The 19816-nt window shown below is 45.8% G+C and overlaps 1 protein-coding gene across 1 annotated transcript in view; it reads left to right on the forward strand.

The window, feature by feature from the left end:
- The window catches only part of LATS1 (large tumor suppressor kinase 1), a 33861-nt gene extending 19211 nt beyond the window's left edge, over positions 1–14650 (forward strand). The window contains exons 3-8 of the mRNA XM_029054563.2: positions 2959–3109; positions 3530–5067; positions 7426–8008; positions 8814–8996; positions 9880–9986; positions 10621–14650. Of these exons, the coding sequence (XP_028910396.1) occupies positions 2959–3109; positions 3530–5067; positions 7426–8008; positions 8814–8996; positions 9880–9986; positions 10621–11133 (3075 nt within the window). The 3' untranslated portion in view covers positions 11134–14650. The remainder of the gene's footprint in view (positions 1–2958; positions 3110–3529; positions 5068–7425; positions 8009–8813; positions 8997–9879; positions 9987–10620) is intronic.
- Positions 14651–19816: the final 5166 nt, after the last annotated feature.

Genomic DNA, 19816 nt, shown 5'->3' on the forward strand with positions numbered 1-19816 from the left:
ACTCTACCCATCTTCAAAACTCCTTTGAAATCTCACATGCTCACCCAGGTCACATCCTCCCTATTATCTCTTGATCAACCAAAAATATTTCCCGTGCGTCCATTGTGTGAAAGCACTGAGTACAAATAGAATTGGAAGGCATGATTCCTGCCCTCAAGGAGATTACAGTTTACTGGGGGAGGGAGATATTGAAATAAATGACAGATGGGAAGAAGACGCGAAAGGGGATATATACATGAATGAGGGCTTAATTACAGCGTGGCTCAGTGGAAAGAGCCCGGGCTTCAGAGTCAGAGGTCATGGGTTCGACTCCCTGCTCTGTCACTTGTCAGCTCTGTGACTGTGGGCAAGTCACTTCACTTCTCTGTGCCTCAGTTACCTCATCTGTAAAATGAGGATGGAGACTGTGAGCCTCACATGGGACGACCTGATTACCCTGTATCTACTCCAGCGCTTAGAACAGTGCTCTGCACATAGTAAGCACTTAACAAATACCAACATTATCATTATTATTATTACTAGCGTATATCAAGCCTGCACTCAAGTGCTGTGGTAGGTAGTGAGCACTTGCTTAGCTGGTGTACAAGTGCAGAACTGGCAATTGGTGGATATAATCTGGGAGAGGAAAAGTAAATCGGGAAAAGCCTCATGGAGAAGGTGGGATATCAGAAGGATTTTTGAAGACGGAGAGCTGTGGTGTGCTGGATTTGAGTGGTGGGGAAGGGAGTTCCAGGCAGGAAGGGTGTGAGCCAAGGGGTCAGAGGCAGGAGAGTTGAGATCAAGGCACAGAGAGTGCAAACTGGGGTACGTAGTACAAGAGAGTGAGAAGCAGCATGGCCTAGTGGAAAGAGGACGGGCCTGGGAGTCAGGACCTGGGTTCTACTCTCGCTCTGTCACCTACCAGCTGTGTGATCGTGGGCAGCTTACATCACTTCTTTGGGCCTCAGTTCCCTCATCTGCAAAATAGGGATTCAGAACCTCTTCTCCCTCCTACTTAGACTGTGAACCCCATGGGGACCCGATCATCTTGTATCTACCCCAGCGCTGAATACAGTGCTCGACACATAGTCAAGCGCTTAACAAATACCCCGGTTATTCTGATGAGGTGAAGAATGCTGATACGGTGCCGTAAAAACAGTGAGCTGGACCTTCCGTTTGATGGGAAGGTGAAGGGGAGGTCTTTGAGGAGTGGAGAGACGTATGCAGAGCGATGTCTTAGAAGGATGCGCCGAACGGCAGCGTGAGGCAGGGAGACGGGGAGGCTGTTAAAGTAGTCAGGCTGGGCCGTGATGAGGGCCCAGACCAGGGTGGTAGCTCTTAGGATGATGGGGGGAAGGGTGGATCTGGGATATGGGGAGGAAAATCTGACTGGATTTAGCCACAAACTGAATGGGAAAGTTTTGAAAGATGATGAAGAATCAAGGAATTTAACTTTGATGGGAAACATGTTAAGTATTTCGTAAAGGAAAAAATGCAAACCAAAATATTAGCTGGACTTTGCTAGTGGCAGATTTTTTTTTCCCCCCAAAACATTTCCTTTAATAGATCTGCAATTGCATTAGTCTTAAATGCTAATACTGTTTCAAAAAGCCTTCATCGGTCACGTGGCAAACCTTTGAAGAAAATGTAGTGTATGATGAATGAAAGTAAAAAATTTCAAATAAGGTCATGGAGTATATTTTCAGAAATAGTTCATTTGAAGCTGAATGGTGTTTGACGGTTAACTCTGTCGTGCCATAGTGCATAATGCTTACCAGCATAAAGCCTTTATATACGTGCATAACTAGCAACGGCATGCAAACTTCTTCCTCCCTCTGATTTAGACTATGAGCCCATCTGGGACAGGGACTGTGTCCAGCCTGATTATCTTGTATCTATTTCAGTGCTTTGTCTGGCCTATAAAAAGCTCTGAACAAGTACCATAAAACAAAACAAACCTTCGCATGCAAGGCTCTGGAGTTGGAATTTCTGCTGGGACCGTTGGACTCTGAGCCATAAGGAGCTTGAGTGTTATTCCTCTAGCTACAGTACACTATTGCTCATTTTATATTTGTCATTGTCCTTGTCTTTCCTATTTAAACAATTCATATGTTGCCACCCCTGACCTATTCTTAGATCCTGAGTCCAAGGCCGTGTCTGATTCTCAAACATGAATTATTCCCTGGGCTTAGTAAATTGATGGCACACATTAGTCCATGCCAAGCACTGTGCTAAGTGCTGGGTTAGACACAAATGATCAGGTTGGACCAGGTCCCTGGCCCCCATGGGGCTCAAAGTCTAAGAGGAAGGGAAGGCTTGTACTTAAATCCCCATTTGACAAGTGAGGAACTGAGGCACGGGGAGGTTGTGGCTTGCCCAGGATCACCTCATAGGCAAGTGGTGGAGCTGGGACAAGAACCTAGGTCTCCTGACTCCCAATCTCGTGCCTTTAGCAGTAAACCATGCAGCTTCCCAGGGCTTTGCATGCAATCAATCAGTTGTATTTATTGAGCCCTTACTATGTGCAGAGCCCTGTACTTGGGAGAGTGCACTATAACAGTTGGTAGGCATGTTCCCTGCTCAGAGTGAGCTTACAGCTTGAGGATATTAATATAAAAAAATGAATTACAGATGCTTATATGGATAGGTATTACTACCGGTGTTATTACGATAATTACTTCAGTGCGTTTCACTACATATTTTAGCTAGGCTATTATTGTTAGGAAATTGGGAACTTTCTTCTGACGCGATTCCGTTCATGGCAGCGTCCCTCCGGCCCTGCGAGTTTGCCCAAGGCGTTGGAACAGGTGGGAGGTTTTGCAAGAGCGCAGTCCCCATACTACAGAAGAGCTAGGTGCAGTTCAAGCAACATTAATCGCTTTCTTCTCTGGTCATTCGGGAAGGTCCATGTTTGCACACCAGGACCTGCGGGACCTTGAGGAAGTTTAATTTTGGTTTTTTTTTAAATTCTCCTTTTAGGAAATGGTTATACGAGCTCTTCGACAGACTAACAATAGAAGTATAGAGGCAGCAATTGAATTTATTAGTAAAATGAGTTACCAAGATCCTCGTCGGGAGCAGATGGCAGCAGCAGCTGCTAGACCTGTTAATGCGGGTCTGAAGCCACCAGGTAATGGTTAACCAGCCTCTTTTCTTTCATTATTCTTCTCTTAATGAAAACGCGCAAGTCCACCCAATAGCTTCCAGTGTCCCACAGTTTCAAGACATTTTTATTTCTGTAACTGAATAGCTAAAAGGCCCTCGCCTTGAAAGTGAAACGACCTAATTGTGAATAATCTTGTTCAAACTCCAGGCTAAAATGGTGAATAAAGTGAGCTCCTTGGGATTTGGGGTTTGTCCCATTTTTTTTTTTTTCGGTGTGTAGGCTTACCTTCAGCTGTCTTCTTCCACTTAGGATAAACTACTTTGCATTGTTGAAAATTAACTGTGAGAAAATGGGTGAGTGTGAATCAGTAGTCACGAAACGAAGCGAACTTAGAAAAGCCGAGGTAAAACTCTCGCTGTTGTCCTTTCTGTTTTATGAAATCAGGGGGCGTCCAGCAGTCAGTCAACCGCAAACAAAGCTGGAAAGGTTCTAAAGAGTCCTTGGTTCCTCAGAGACTCGGGCCCCAACTGGGAGAAAATGCCGTTTACCGTTCGGAAAGTCCCAACCCTCAGACGGACGTCGGAAGGCCCCTGTCGGGGTCGGGCTTAACGGCGTTCGCTCAGGGTCATCCCTGCAACGGACAGAGAGTGAACCCCCCGCCTCCTCCACAAGTAAGGAGTGTCACTCCTCCCCCGCCTCCCCCGAGGGGCCAGACTCCTCCTCCTCCAAGGGGCACGACTCCACCCCCACCCTCCTGGGAAGCCAACTCTCAAACAAAGCGTTATTCGGGCAGCATGGAATATATGATCTCTCGCATTTCTCCGGTTCCGCCCGGAACGTGGCAGGACGGCTACCCGCCCCCACCCGTCAACGCTTCCCCGCTGAATCCTCCTCCTCCTCCTCCTCCTCCTCCGGGCCAGAGAGGCATCAGTTCCGTCCCTGTTGGGAGACAGCCGATTATCATGCCGAGCTCCAACAGCAAGTTTAACTTCCCACCCGGAAGGCCCGGGATTCAGAACGGTAGCGGTCAGGCCGATTACCTGATTCACCAGAGCGTGGTTCCCGGTAGTTCCGTGACCCGACAGCCGCCGCCCCCCTACCCCCTCCCCGCAGCCAACGGGCCGAGCCCGACTCTGCAGATGCAGACCGGGGTACCGGCCGCTCCGTCGCCCTACGCTAATGGAACTGTTCCTCAGTCCCTGATGGTGCCAAATAGAAATAGTCACAACATGGAACTCTATAATATAAGTACACCCGGACTACCAACGTCTTGGCCTCAGTCGTCGTCCGCCCCAGCCCAGTCGTCCCCCGGTAACGGACACGAGATTCCCACGTGGCAACCTAACATTCCAGTGAGATCGAATTCTTTTAACAACCCGCTGGGCAATCGGGCAAGTCACCCCGCTAGCTCCCAGCCTTCGGCTACAACGGTGACCGCTATTACCCCGGCTCCCATCCAGCAGCCGGTGAAAAGTATGCGGGTATTAAAGCCGGAGCTCCAGACCGCCTTAGCGCCCACCCATCCTTCCTGGATGCCGCAGCCAATCCAGGCTGTCCAGGTTATCCCTTTTTCTGAAGGTCCAGCCCCAAACGTGTCTGTAATGTCGCCGGTTGCAGAGGCGCCAAATTATCAAGGACCCCCGCCACCTTATCCGAAACACCTGCTCCACCAGAACCCGTCTGTTCCGCCGTACGAGCCCCTGCCGAAGAGCAGAGAGGATCAGCCTTGCGTAGCGAAAGACGAGGAGGGCGAAAAGACTCACGATAACTTCGACAGTGGAGACAGAGAAAAGAAGCAGATTACAACCTCACCGGTTCCTGTCCGGAAAAATAAGAGAGATGAAGAAAGGAGGGAGTCCCGTATCCAGAGTTACTCTCCTCAGGCTTTTAAATTCTTCATGGAACAGCATGTGGAAAACATTCTGAAATCTCATCACCAGCGCCTGCACCGGAAGAAGCAGCTAGAGAATGAAATGATGCGGGTGAGCCCTTCCTTTCCCTTTTTAAGAGTATCTGATCATCTTCTGTTGGATATGTATGCATTTTGTTTTTCCTGGCGCATTTCTTAAGATGCCGTGGCCTTGTATCTGAATGACTTATTATTGATCGTGTATAAATAGTACCCGCTCGTTTTGGCATGTGTAAGATTGCCTCATCGATTCTGGGATGATGGCTTGTGTTCATTCATGACAAAAAGAAAAATCTCAGCCGTGGGTGGATTTATGCCTACTGTCTGTAGAAACAGGAAGAGGGACGACTTTTTCGAAGTTACGTCCACGAAACTCAGAGCTGCATTTAAAAACAAGCTAGAAATGCGAAGGACCTGTCGTTTTAGTGAATTAATTTAGCTTTTCGTTGAAGTTTCACAAAATTGCGGGGATTGTAGTTGGAGCTCGTTAAAAGGAAAGAGACCGGAGCTCTTGAACGGGGGAGAAAAAGCCTGTCGTAGGGTTTACAGCTTTGAGGCGTCTTGCAGATTCATCATTGATTCCGTTGAGAGATTCTGTGAGCTACTCCCTAGGGACTTAGATTCTCTTCCTGACTCTGCTGCTGATTTGCTGAGTGGTTTTTATGTATTGTGTGGTTTATTTTTGATCTCAGCTCTCTAGTCAATAAAATCTTACTTTGTCATTGAAATCCATTGGGGGATTGGAGCTTGGAGTTTGGGGTTTCATGATGCGTTACATTATTAAATTATGACTTGAAAGGTTTTGTAAAGTAGCAATTGCTCTGCCCCTCTTAGGGTCTCAGGGAAAAACTCGTTACAGATTCCGATATTTCAGAATTATTCACTTGGGCTAATTTCTTGAAATGACATTTTGAAATCTACGTATTTCACAGTATTGCATTTTGATTTAGTTCATGCTATAAACTGAACCCGTCTTTTTTTTAACAACAAAATCCAAGCGATCTATTGGGGTGCATTTTATAGCATGTAAAGTCTTTCTAGATATATGTTCTTAGTTTATTTTTTTTTCCTTTTTCCTTTTCACTTTCACTAACAGCTGATATAAACTATTAAGATGTTGGAAGCTTGGCTGACTTCTGTAGCCTCCATTACTCTGTAGGCAAGTAAGATTTCAGAGCAACAGTTCTCTATTAAGACTAGCATGCTCCCTCTTTAAAGACTCTGCATGCATATCTGCATCGTAATAAAGCATGAGGTTGTACTACTCTCCTATTCTTATGTGCCTTACAGTTTTTGATCTGCTAACCCCAAGTTTCTAATTTAGACTCTTTAATTAGCTCTCTTCTTAATTAGCAGAAGATGAACTAGTCCCTGATGAACTTCAAGCATTCCATCCACCCAAGAGTATTTTTTTTTAAATAACAAATGTTTTCTTCCTTATCCCGTTCTGATCGAAGTCAGATATGTTAGAAGAGTATCTGTTATTGAATGATACCTTGTGAGGAGGAAAAGGCCCATCTTTAAATGTGGGGGAAAACAAAAACCATTCCCTCTCTTTTATTTGCATTTGAAAGAGATAAAGATTATCCTTCCTTTGACTGGTGGAACTTAGAGGAGAGAGCCATCAGTGACTGGCTGTTCTCTTGCTCCTCATCGGAAAGGATGGTCAGTGATAGTTTTGCCTTATGTTCTTACACAGTAGTTGAACAAACACCAATCAGGGATGAAACTTTACCATCTCCCTTCAGGTGAGCCCCGAGTCCCATCGGATCGTGTTGTGTCTATGCCAGCACTCAAGTACGGTGTTTGTCACGTAGCAAGTGCTTAATAGACACCATGATAGTAATAATATAATTATTTTTATTCCCTTCATCGGAGGAGGAGAATATAGAAAGGTCCCTCCACCACCTGTTTCCCTCAAGGGAAAGAAGTGCCCATGGGCCACCTCCCAGCAGAGAGAAGAATTTGAAGTGAGAGCACACCAAAGTGAGAGCACACCACTGTAATTGAGGAAAAGTGTTTTATAGTTTTGTTTGTTTGCTTGCATATATTTGGAGGGGCACCTGAGAGAACACACACTGAAAGACTGCAATCCATTAAGGGATTCTCCTGCTTGTGGAAGTAGTAGTTTTGTTTGAGGTGGTGTCTCCTGGAGTGTGGGGAAACCGGCCCACACCATCCTTCTTCTCTCATTCCCAATAATAGAAACAAAACCACACACTCACCTTGTGATTCCTGCGTATATTTTATACCGCACATTTAGTGTTTTATTTTTTCTCTATATGTCTCGTAGATCTCTAACCTGCCGTAGAAAAAAAGTACAGCACATTTAACCTTTATACCTAAATACGTTGCCTGATTTTATTAAACGAAGGATGAAATGAGCGAAAGGGGGTCGTTGCCAGATTTAATGTTGAGTTTATTTGCGTAGGTGGGGTTATCCCAGGATGCCCAGGATCAAATGAGAAAAATGCTGTGTCAGAAGGAGTCGAACTACATCCGTCTTAAGAGGGCTAAGATGGACAAGTCAATGTTTAAGAAGATTAAGACCCTTGGAATCGGAGCGTTTGGGGAAGTCTGCCTGGCAAGGAAAGTGGATACCGATGCCCTGTACGCCACGAAAACTCTGCGCAAGAAGGACGTGCTGCTTCGAAACCAAGTTGCTCACGTTAAAGCCGAGCGAGATATTCTAGCGGAGGCCGACAACGAGTGGGTGGTCCGCCTGTACTATTCATTCCAAGATAAGGACAACTTGTACTTCGTAATGGACTACATTCCAGGGGGTGATATGATGAGCCTGTTAATTAGAATGGGCGTCTTTCCAGAAAACCTTGCCCGGTTTTACGTAGCAGAGCTGACCTGTGCGGTTGAAAGCGTTCATAAAATGGGTTTCATTCATCGAGATATTAAGCCTGATAACATTCTGATCGATCGCGATGGCCACATTAAATTGACGGACTTTGGCCTCTGTACGGGCTTCCGATGGACCCACGATTCTAAATACTATCAGAGCGGTAAGTGAAAGCAGTCTCCCTCATCTCTCCTGACGTAGACCCGTTGAGCCTGTGCTCTCCTTTGGTCCCCACCGAGCACGTCCGTCACCTTTAAAAGACGAGACTGACTGATGCCGGGAGACCTAGGCCGAAAACTGGCATGTCCCCTAAGGTGGCTGGGAGCTGGGGATGGTACAGTTGGAAGGGGAGAGGGCACCTCTCCCCCCAGACGTGGGCTGTGTGGGCGAGCCTCTACCCAACCGACCGAAAAATTGGAGGATTCTGATGGGGCCGAATTCCTGACGGATTTGCGTAACACAGACAGTCGAGTGGAAAAGACTCATCGGTACTCGTTTCTGTTTGTTTGGTTTTAGTTGAAAATATGTTTAAACTCTAAAGGAAAGAGACGGATGAGTTCTGTAAGCTCATTGTGGGGAGGGAATGTGTCTGTTTATTTTTATATTGTACTCTCCCAGGCACTTAGTGCTTTACGTAGAGTGAGCACTCACTAAATACAGATTGATTGGACGAGTGAAAGAATTCCAGAATAATCTGATCGTCTGAGACACCTGAACTTATTCATTCTTGAGGCAGATGACTTCGTCTTTCCCCTTGCTTTGACCTTCACCCTCTTAAGTGTCATGTAATAATATTTACCCACGTACCTCACGCCGAAATTCCTTGACTTGGGGGGTTTTTTACAGCGCTTTTTTGAGGTGCTCATGAAGTAACATCAAAAAAGGAGCGGGGATTCAACGGGATTTGTAGTTACACCCTGGCTCTCATTTGCAAATAGCTTCCCACCTAAACGCTTTCACTTCGGTAGGTGACCATCCACGCCAAGACAGCATGGACTTCAGTAATGAATGGGGTGACCCCGCAAACTGCCGATGTGGAGACCGACTGAAACCTCTAGAGCGGAGAGCAGCTCGCCAACACCAGCGCTGTCTGGCACACTCACTGGTGGGAACCCCAAACTATATTGCCCCCGAAGTGTTGTTGCGAACAGGTAAAGCAATCTTTTTTTCTTAATGGTATTTGTTAACCGCTTACTGTGTGCCAGGCACTATACTGAGTGCTGGGGTAGATAGAAGCTAAATAGGTTGGAAACAGTCTGTGTCCCTCGTAGGAGGGCTTAGAGTCTTAATCCCCATTTACAGATGAGATAATTGAGGCACAGGGGAGTTAAATTATTTGCACAAGGTTACGTAGTAGACGGGTGGAGCATCCGGGATTAGAACCCAGGCTCTCTGACTTCCAGGCCTGTGTTCTTTACGGTAGGACTCTGCTTCTCTCCTGTTGTTCTCGTTTCGTTCCATAATAAGACTAGTGCCAAAACTTTCCAGTTGCATTCGAGAATGAGCAAAGCCTGTTTTCCTTCGTTTACTCGGGTTTATTGGTGAGCCTGGCTCTTTTCTCTGTTTTGACCCACCAGGATTTTCTTTACACGGGAGAGAACACTCAAGGATAGTATATTTTTCCTCCTCTCCAGGGAAACAAAAAATGGTAGTGAAGGAGCCAGAGAGCGCTCCCCGACAGCAGTTCTTTTGTACTGCTTGCCGTGCCTTGCCTGCATATTTTTGTTGGTATGGACGGGGAAAGCGAGAGAAGGAGGCCAGTCCATTGAGCCACCCCAGACTGGGGAGCCCACAGTTTCACTCAGGCCCACTCAGTTCTCTGGAAGATAGGAAGGGGTTCTTTTTCATTCCTTCCAAAAAGTGAATCACCATCTTATTCTGGGAGGTGTAAAGAAGGAATTTAATATCGTGGAAATGTGGGTGGTCACAAAAGAAGTGTGTTGGGTGCTTTTTTAATTCGATGTCTGTTGATTTTTTCATAAATTTCCTTCAAAGCCGTGCGTTCGTTAATGGACAGTCTTTGGTGTCTTTTAGGCTACACGCAGTTGTGCGACTGGTGGAGCGTTGGTGTGATTCTTTTTGAAATGCTGGTGGGACAGCCTCCTTTTCTAGCACAGACACCGTTAGAAACACAAATGAAGGTAACACGAATATCAAAAAGCAAGGATCGATAGTAGTAAAATTATAAAATATGTATAGATCCTAGAAATGTTACGCTTTTGTGAAACATGAAAGTAAAATGAATTTCTTTGAGAAGGAATGGGCGAAACGGCCAATTCTAAATTAAGGTTGTTTTTAGTAAAGGGGTTCAATTAGTACCTGTGGGACTTGAGGCGTTTTATTCTTACCTGGTTGAAAAGCCCTAAACCCAGGCCTATAATAAAACACAGTCATTTATTCGCATTCCAGTTCTCTATTGACTGGCTAGAGAGTAAAGCCAGGAAGCAGTAAAAGCCACTCTGTAGGGTTTTATCGTCCTTTTTGAAAATGCCCTGGTGGAATTTGAGGTCCCCTCTTCCCTCCGTGACAGGAAGAAGCCATCGTGGCCCTGAATTAGAGCAAGGTTGGGGCACAGCATCTCCTGAACCCAGAGGCAGCCGCGAAGGCCTTCGGGATCAGCCCGGTGCCATCTCCCGGCTACCCGCAGGGATCGGTTGCCCCACGGGATTCGTGTACTTTGTACTTGGCATTTCTTAACTTTTCAAGAGAAATTAAACCTTTTTTTCTTCTCGTTTTCTCCTCTCCCCTGCATCCCCCACCCCCTTTTTTCTGAAGGTTATTAACTGGCAAAAAGCTCTTCACATTCCACCGCAAGCTAAATTGACTCCAGAAGCTTCCGACCTTATTATCAAACTCTGTCGAGGCCCAGAAGACCGCTTAGGCAAGAATGGCGTGGATGAGATCAAAGCCCATCCGTTTTTTAAAGTCATCGACTTTTCCAGCGACCTTCGACAGCAGTCGGCCTCATACATTCCCAAAATCACACACCCGACGGATACGTCCAATTTCGACCCGGTGGATCCGGATAAGTTAAGGAGCGATGCGGATGAAGAAGGGAATGTGAATGACACACTAAATGGATGGTACAGAAATGGAAAGCATCCGGAACACGCCTTCTATGAGTTTACATTTCGAAGGTTTTTCGACGACAATGGTTACCCGTACAATTATCCCAAGCCGATCGAGTACGAATACAGCAGTTCGCAAAACTCAGAGCAGCAGTCAGATGAAGATGGTCAGCCCACAGGTACAGGGGTGCAAAAAATTCGTGACCTAGTGTATGTTTAGCACCCCCGGAAGATAATTACCCCCTGTTCTACAGTAGAGACTTCTTAGAATGCCCTCGGTTATAAGAGATTTGACAAAGTTTCCAGAGTAAATTTACGCAGAATGAAAGGAAAAGTTTTACCGTGTTTATGCTCTGTCTATTTAGTCGTCCCCCTACCCCCACCCCCGCCCCCGTATAAGGAAATCTTTTGCAAAATTTAATTTATTCCAACAACTGTTAATCAATTTAGAGAAAAAAATTGTTATAGGGAAGCTTTATGGACTGAATTGTATCATCAGTTCCTGGTACTTAAAGTACTTAAAATAAGAAAATAGTGATATCTTTTAAAGGAGTTGCCTGCTATCTATTTGTACATAAGTGAAGTAATTTAAAAAAATGAAAACCTTTTCGGAATTTTGAAAGACAGTTTTACCTTGCTTTAACCAAATACGGAACTTTTCCCACCCCTATCGGCGGAACTCTTCTTCGGGGCATTTTTTGGTACCTGCCAAGCGAACCCCGGGGCTCCGTTCTAAGGCAGACACGAGGCACAGAGCTCACGTCTGTGCCACGGCTGATGGCGAACGAGACCGTTCACGTCCCGCATCCAGGAAATGTGGGGCTGCAGGATTATTAATGTACACCCCGGTCTGCTGCCACGTGTATTTGCAATATGCATTTTGGCTAGATCCTGATTAGAGGATTAGGGAACGTTCTTCCAACGATCCAAGCCTGTTGAGGCTCGCTGAGCTAAATTCTAGAGGAAACTGCCCCGGGGTGGGGGCACGACGTTGGCGGCCCGTGCACGTGAACGCTGGAACGGGTGAAAGCTGCAGTGTGAGTTTTCATTACCGTGAGGGTTCCCGAGAAAGCGCTCGTCGCCCCTCACCTTACCTCCCCGGCCCTCCCCGGCTCTATGAGAACGTGGGTATTCCTATCAGTACGTGAGTTTGTTACAAAAGTACAGATTTTCTCCAAAATATTTCATTCTACTGAATGATGAATCGATCTCCAATTGATTTGAAAGAAGTACTCGCCTTCGGGAGCGGATAGATTCCCGCTTATCTCTTGGCACTGAGTTTACCTTTTAAAGCTGCTTCTGATTTATAAGTAGAACCAAAACTGCCGGGGCGAAAAAATACCCAACCAAACTTTCAGCGTTCTGCCTCCGTTCATGCCGCAACCAAGGTCTCTAAACTTTAGCGAAAGACGGTTCCTTTGAAAAGACGATATGAGTCAGTTTCATTTCTTCCACAGTCCTGAGTAAAAATGAGTTTATGGTCAAGTCTCTACGATATTGTCATTACAAATTTTCTGGGGATCGATTTGGCACCCAAGAATCCAGTTAGTTTTATGCGTTTATGATATTTCAGGAGCTGTCACCAGTTTCCTTTGCCGTGCTTTAAACTCTTTTCCAACAGTGCTGCATCGGTGATATATGCAAAGAAAAAAAAAAAGCCTGGATCCCCATTATCCTTTTGAAAGGGCTGTTTTGCCCATGGCAAAAGGGTAGGAACTTTTTTTTAAGTTGATCTTAAGAAGTATAGGAACCGACTTTGTACGCAGTGCAGGGTGTAGGCAGCATTCACACCCCGCTGATTTAAGTAATATGCGACTTGAAATACGTCAGTTAAGAGCTCAACATCTCTATCATCCGTCACATGTAGAATTCAAGGAAGTTTGAATTTAATCCATCCTACGTTTAGCTTATCAGGGAAAGAAATATTCTATTAATATTGTAAACGGCCCCGGTAAAACTAGCAATACAAATATCCCTCTTCTACCCTTCAGAAAAATGAAATTGAGCCAGAATCTAATATTGGTAAACAAGAGTTCAAAATTGGAGGGCAGGGTTTATGATATAATTGTTGCTTGTTGTATTTATTTGTTCCGTCATGACTCTCTTGATCCTTTTTACCATTTCTGGTGGATTGTGATAGAACAAGTCTGAACAACATGGGCCCCGCTATCCTTCCTTGCCTCACCCGATCAGACAGAGGAAAAGGAATTTTAATAGGCTAGTTCGTTGGAGTTGTGGAGGGTTTAGTTATCCATCAATCAGTGGTATTTTTTGAGCATTTACCGTGTGCAGAACACTGTACCAAGTGCTTGGAAGAGTACACCACAGTGAAGTGGGCATCCCTGCCCCAAGGAGCGTACGGTTTAGAGCGATTCCCCTAAAATCCTATGCAAAACAAGGCTAGCTATTTCAAGAATTGCCCAGTTAAAACTCGTGTTGTCTTTCAAGAAACACCTCTAACTTTTGGAGTGGTCTTAAATCCGATCCACTTTGAAACTCCTCTGTCTCCGACTCATCGGTGCGTGGCAGTGAGATGCCAGACTCAACTGCCGCAAGGACGGAGTGTTTGAAATTGCCACCGTTGTCCAGCTTCGGCACCCTGTGCGCAGCCGTTATCTTCTAGACATTCCATCTAATGTCCGTGTGATTTCCCGTGTGGATTTAGTAGCAATATTGGGCTTTCAGGGATGTCCTTAACTGTTCCACTCCGCAGTCTTATCTCCCATTGATTACAAGCACAAGGACTGCTTTGTCATAGTAAGAGAAAAATTATTCTCCTGTACAGCAACCCCAAGATGTCCTTTCAGTTGTAGCTCACCCGTTAGCTCTTTAAAGTCACTTCGTCCGGTTGTGAAATATTCGAAAGAGTCCGTCTTTCATTACCGTCCCCCCACATATGCATAGAAATTGTATTTATAAAATGTGTTCTATAATCATGTAAATGTAAATACTGTTCTTATGTATTGTCCGATGACGTTCTATCCTAGGGCAGGCCCTCTTGTGTATCTTTTTCTACCTTCCTGTTTGCAATAGAAATGATAGAATGTATGACTAGAAAGTCACTTTGAGACTTTAAAATTGATCTGCTGTTGCAAAGTGCAAAGCTGTGAGTGGGAATGATTTATCTTGACTTCACTGATAATGTTTAGCTAGTAGGGAATGCAGTGGGTGGGTTCATAGACAATGCTGCTGCTCTGACCCACGGTACCGGAAGATGCTTTTCTTTTCTCGTTTTGAAAAAGTGTCTTTGGTATATCTAGGGAATTGTTCAGTTTATTTGCTTTAATTCATCCAAAGCAAAGAGTAATTTGGATCAACAATATTTGTGAAGCGCCTTAAAATGCTCCTGCGTGGAAGGCAACTATCGGAGTTTACTTTTGTATTGTGTGTGTGTGTGTGTGTGTGTGTTTGTGTGAATGTATTTTGTATTATAATTGTTTTCCCAACATTACAATTTTGTAAACTGCACTTTCTGTTGAAAGAATGGCAGCCTTAGTAGACATATCAGAATTCTTTACATATTTCTGAACATAATAATCGTCAGTAATCAATGACCTTCTTTGTGTGTTTTATGAACCTCTTTCTACTTTCTCTCTCCAGTTCCTCTAGTGTAACATCTGGAATAATAAAAAGCAAAGTACAAATCTCTTTTTTTAGTATATGTGAAAAGCTAATTCTTATGCTGCTAAGAAAATATCATTTGAAGCTATAATTTGATTAAAAGTATTGATCATCTGCCTGCTTTCTTTTGCATCTTAAATCATGAAGAGAAATGTCATGATATCGTATGATTAGGTTGTTACTTATTTAGAAGGCGTTTGCGTGATGCAGAGGCAATATATACTGAGCACAGGGGAGAGGGATGAGGCCCTGGCCCTCAGGGAGCTCACAAGAAGCAGAGGGACCTAGTGGATAGAGCTTGGACCCGAGAATCGGAGGGATGTGGATTTAAATCTCGGCTCCCCCGCCGACCTGGGCTGTGGATTCATCTGTGGGCAGGGAATGTGTCTGTTTGTTGTGGTGTTGGACTCTCCCAAGCGCTCAGTACAGTGCTCTGCACACAGTAAGCGCGCAATTTAAGGCAACTGAATGAATGATGGAATGAATGTCTGCTCTGTGACCTTGAGCAAGGCACTTCACTTCTCTGTGCCTCAGTTACCTCATCTGGGGATTAAGATGATCTGGGTAAAATGGGGATTAAGACCATGAGCCCTGTGTGAGATGTGAACCGTGTCCTGCCTTGGGTCTACCTCAGTGCTCAGTATAGTGCCTGGCACGTAGTAAGTGCTTAACAAATACCCTGAAAACAAAACAAACAAAGCGGTGGAAGGGCAGATAGCCCAGGGAAAGGAATAACCAGGTAAATTCAGCAATAACAACTCGGCAACAACAGATCTAGCATTATCCCGTGGCGTGGGCATTGCAGGTGGCTGGGCTCCAGCTTCTGCCCCCAAAATGTCTACGGTGGTTGGATTTTAATGCTACTCCTTTCTAGCATTTGCAAAGATGTAAATGATCAGGTGAACGCTCAATATCACAGCGGCCTATTGGTAATCATCCTTTTGTTAAGGCAGTTTTATTGAATGTAAGGAGTCAAGACCCCAGATTCGAGCCAAAATTTAACAGATATCCGAACCTCGGTTTCCCGGCAGAGGCGCGATTTTGGAGGAGGAGAATGATGCCTCATTCAGGAGGAGGCACAAGTTGACCGCTTTGGCCAGTAACTTAGGAAAACCCCAGATTTTTTACGGTGTGGGTAGAAAGGAAATCCAGCGGGGAAAAAAGAATGGAACAACTTTAAAATAAGTAACTCTCCGGTTGCCACATCCCAAAATACATGTTGAATGTGTGAATGGTAGCGGGGACATTGACAGTTCATAACGTAAAAGCATTAATAATCGACAAGCCAGCTGTGGCAGAATAGGGATGGCTTTAGCGTGGCTCGGTGGAAAGAGCCTGGGCTTCGGAGTCAAGGGTCATGGGTTCGACTCCCGCCTCTGCCACTTGTCAGCTGTGTGACTGTGGGCAAATCACTTAACTTCTTTTTGCCTCAGTTACCCTCTCTGTAAAATGGGGATTAAGATTAACTCTGAGCCTCACGTGGGACAACCCGATGACCCTGTATCTACCCCAGTGCTTAGAACAGTGCTCTGCACATAGTAAGCGCTTAACAAATACCAACATTATTATTATTATTGTTATTTGTAAAAAGACCCATTTTGTTAATGAAAGTGTAAAGAAAAACATAAAAATGTTTAAGTTTTTTTTTTTCAGGCTTTGGGGGATTTGATTGAAAAATTGAGTCAAATCTCTATAATTTCTGTCTTATTTAGGATGTAATGCTCTTGCATATAATGACACTCACATTCAGGGTCTGAAGAAATTCATCTCCTTCTGATTGAGGGTGTTTCATTCAACCTGAGGCAAAACTAGTCAAGAAGTCTGCTAGCTTTTATGCCTTCTCTTCTCCGAGCCCGGCAGCCCTGTCCCACCACCCTTTAGGTTTGGATTACCCACTACTTAAAATGTGTATTTTTAAACACAGCCTCCTTCCGACCGGAGTGATTTCCAGCCACTGGGAAGACAGAGTCGCCTCTGGGACATTGGAGCTACAGGATTTTAAAAAAACGACAAGTTTTCCTTTAGCCCGTGTGGGCCGTCGGTCCTCTGCCACTCAGGCGGTATCTCGAGAGGCCTCCGTTTTGGGGCGGTGTGGGCCCAGCGGACCTTCGTTCCGAGTTGCTGATGCAGGCTCCCGTGGGAGCGCAGCGTAAGTAAAATCGAAGCTGGTGTTGGGACGGATTCTCCCTTGGAGGCCGGGCCACCTAAAACCGCTTTCCTAATGAGGAAGTTTAATTTGGGAGCTGTAGCTCTTCCTCCTTACCTTGCCACCCTGTTCCCGCCTCCCCGAGTCTTCGCCTTCCATCGTTAATTACGTGAAATGGTCAAATACGCCTACAATGTTAACAGTGTCCTCAACAATGGTGTTCATTCATTCATTCAATACTATTTACTGAGCGCTTACTATGTGCAGAGCACTGTACTAAGCGCTTGGAATGTATAAATCGGTAACAGATAGAGACGGTCCCTGCCCTTTGACGGGCTTGCAGTCTAATCGGGGGAGACAGACAAGAACAATGGCAATAAATAGAATCAAGGGGATTTACGGATTGCCTGTTTTATTACTATTATTGTGAACCATTGCGAGTGACGAGAGAAATAAAGAAAGATTGGATACACCACCCTAGATTGTCACACAACTTTTGAGAAAGTTCTAGACCTGTGTTTTATAACTTTATAAACCAGCAGGTTTAAGGGGTGCCCAGCTAAGTTGTCCTTTATGCCCTCTTCTAGAGCGGCTGACTTTTACTTTGCTGATTATCCCACTGATCTTTCCTCTTTTTCTCACTTCTTCCTCTCCCACATTCCTGTAGACGTATGATCTCCTGAAAGGAAACCAAGTTTTTGAAAGAGTACACTTTTAATGAGAAAAACAGTCCGTTTAGCCCCCAAATAAACTTTCAGAAATCTTTCCGCCACATTTCTACAACTGGAAGTTCTTTTTTAAAAAAGAAAAAGAATGGAATTTCTTAAACACAGTGTGCCAGGCACTGTGCCAATCACTGGGGTAAATACAAGATAATAAGTTGAGACACAGTCCCCGTCCTATGTGGGGGCTCACAATCTAAATTGGGAGAAGGAGAGTTTAATCCCCCTTTTAAAGATGAGGTAACTGAGGACGTAGAAAGTGATTTGCCTCAGGTCACATGGCAGAAAAGTGGCAGAGCTGGGGTTAGGTAGAAGCGAGACCCTCCGACTCCTAGGCCCCTGCTCTTTCCCCGTAGGTTAAACGGCTTCCCCATTCATAAGTTCATTCGGTCATATTTACTGATCGCTTTCTGTGTGCAGAACACCGTAAAGAGCGCTCGGGAGAGTACAATAGCAATAAAAAGACACATTCCCAGTCCCAAACGAGCCCGTGTATTTAAGATATAACTTTCCCTCATATTCTGACTTTCCCTCTACCACCTGGATTTCATTTCTCTGCCCACCTCTGTAGTAAGTCTCATTTACAGCCTTCTATTTAATAATGTTGGTATTTGTTAAGTGCTTACTAGGTGCCGAGCACTGTTCTAAGCACTGGGGGAGATACAAGGTAATCAGGTTGTCCCACGTGGGGCTCACACACTTTTAATCCCCATTTTACAGATGAGGGAGCTGAGGCACAGAGAAGTGAAGTGACTTGCCCACGGTCACACAGCTGACAAGTGGCAGAGCCGGGAGTCGAACTCATGACCTCTGACTCCCAAGCCCAGGCTCTTTCCAATGAGCCACGCTGCTTCTATTTGTCCTTACGCATGTGTATACTGTGTAAATTGGCCTTCGTCGTGGGTACCGCTGCAAGTTTTGCGTATTTTGTGTATCGCCGCAAGTTTTCTTTTCCCTCCCTGACTTATTTGCTCTGTTCTTGCCACCCAGGTACGGTCAAGGCTTCAGTTCAGAACAACAGAGGCTTTCTTTAGCGCATCAAAGTCGTCCCGTCTCGCGTTACGCCTTCGAGTCGTCTCCGACCCGTAGCGTCTCCGACCCGTAGCGACTCCGTGGCCGCGTCTCTCCCCGAACGCCCCACCTCCATCTGCGGTCGTGCTGGTAGCCTATTCGTAGAGTTTTCAAAGTGACCCGGAGAAAATATGAACGTTCATTCATTCAGTCGTATTTATTGAGCGCTTACTGTGTGCAAAACTAAGCGCTTGGAAAGTACAGTTCAGCAATAGAGACAGTCCCCGCCCACAACGGGCTGACATTTAAGAGAACACCGGGGTGAGATTGGTTTCTTTTACGCCCCTCTTAGGTAGGGAAAGGCCCATCGCTGTCGGCTTGTTGTCGGGATTCATTCAGTAGTATTTATTGAGCGCTTATGATGTGCAGAGCACTGTACTAAGCGCTTGATGTGCTGGTGAACTCTGTCACCCGTCCGCCTCCCTAACTCATCTCTGAAGCCTGCTGCCCTGGTGTCCCTGGGCCAGACTTGAAGTCAGGACTAATGCCACGTCAGCGTGGCTCAGTGGAAAGAGCCCGGGCTTGGGCATGTCCCACTGTCACCTCGAATTTAGCTTGTCTAACACACACCTCACCTTCCCACCCCAAACCTGCCCTTGCCCTTAGACGGCTCCGCTAATCTTTCCTGTCTCGCACGCCTTGACGTTACCCTTGACTCCTCTCTCTCATTTAACCCACATATTCATTACTAAATGCCCTAGGTCTGACCTTCAGAACATTGCTAAAATCTGCCCATTCCATCCAAACTGCTACGATATTAGTCCAAGTACTTATCCTGCCTTGATTACTGTATCGGCCTCTTGGCTGACCTCCCTCCCTCCTGTCTCCCCCCGCGCCAGTCCATACATCACTCTGCTGCCCGGATCTTTTTTCTCCAAAAACGTTCAGGCCGTGTTTCCCCACTCCTCAAGAAACTTGAGTGGTCGCCTTTCCGCCGCCGCGTCGAAGAATAACTCCTCGACCTCGGCTTCGGAGCAGTCGGTCACTTTCCCTCCTCCTACCTCTCCGACCACAACCCAGCCTGCACAGTTGGCTCCTCTAACCTCACTGCACTTCGAACTCGCTGCTGACCTCTCCCCCAAGTCCCGTCCCTGGCCTGGAAACGCCCTCCCCCCCCCTCCTGTCCGGCAGACGATGACTCTGCCCCGGCTTTAAAGCCTTGAAGGCCCATCTCCTCCAAGAGGCCTTCCCTGACTAACCCTTCCTTTCCTCTTCTCCCACTCCCTTCTGCGTCACTCTGACCCGCTCCTTTTATTCATTCCCACTTTCAGGTTCACAGCACTCAGGTCCACATCTGTCATTTATTTATATTAATGTCCGTCTCCCCCTCTAGATTGTAAGCT

Source organism: Ornithorhynchus anatinus, chromosome 2, assembly GCF_004115215.2.
Source record: "Ornithorhynchus anatinus isolate Pmale09 chromosome 2, mOrnAna1.pri.v4, whole genome shotgun sequence".
NCBI classification, from domain to species: domain Eukaryota; kingdom Metazoa; phylum Chordata; class Mammalia; order Monotremata; family Ornithorhynchidae; genus Ornithorhynchus; species Ornithorhynchus anatinus.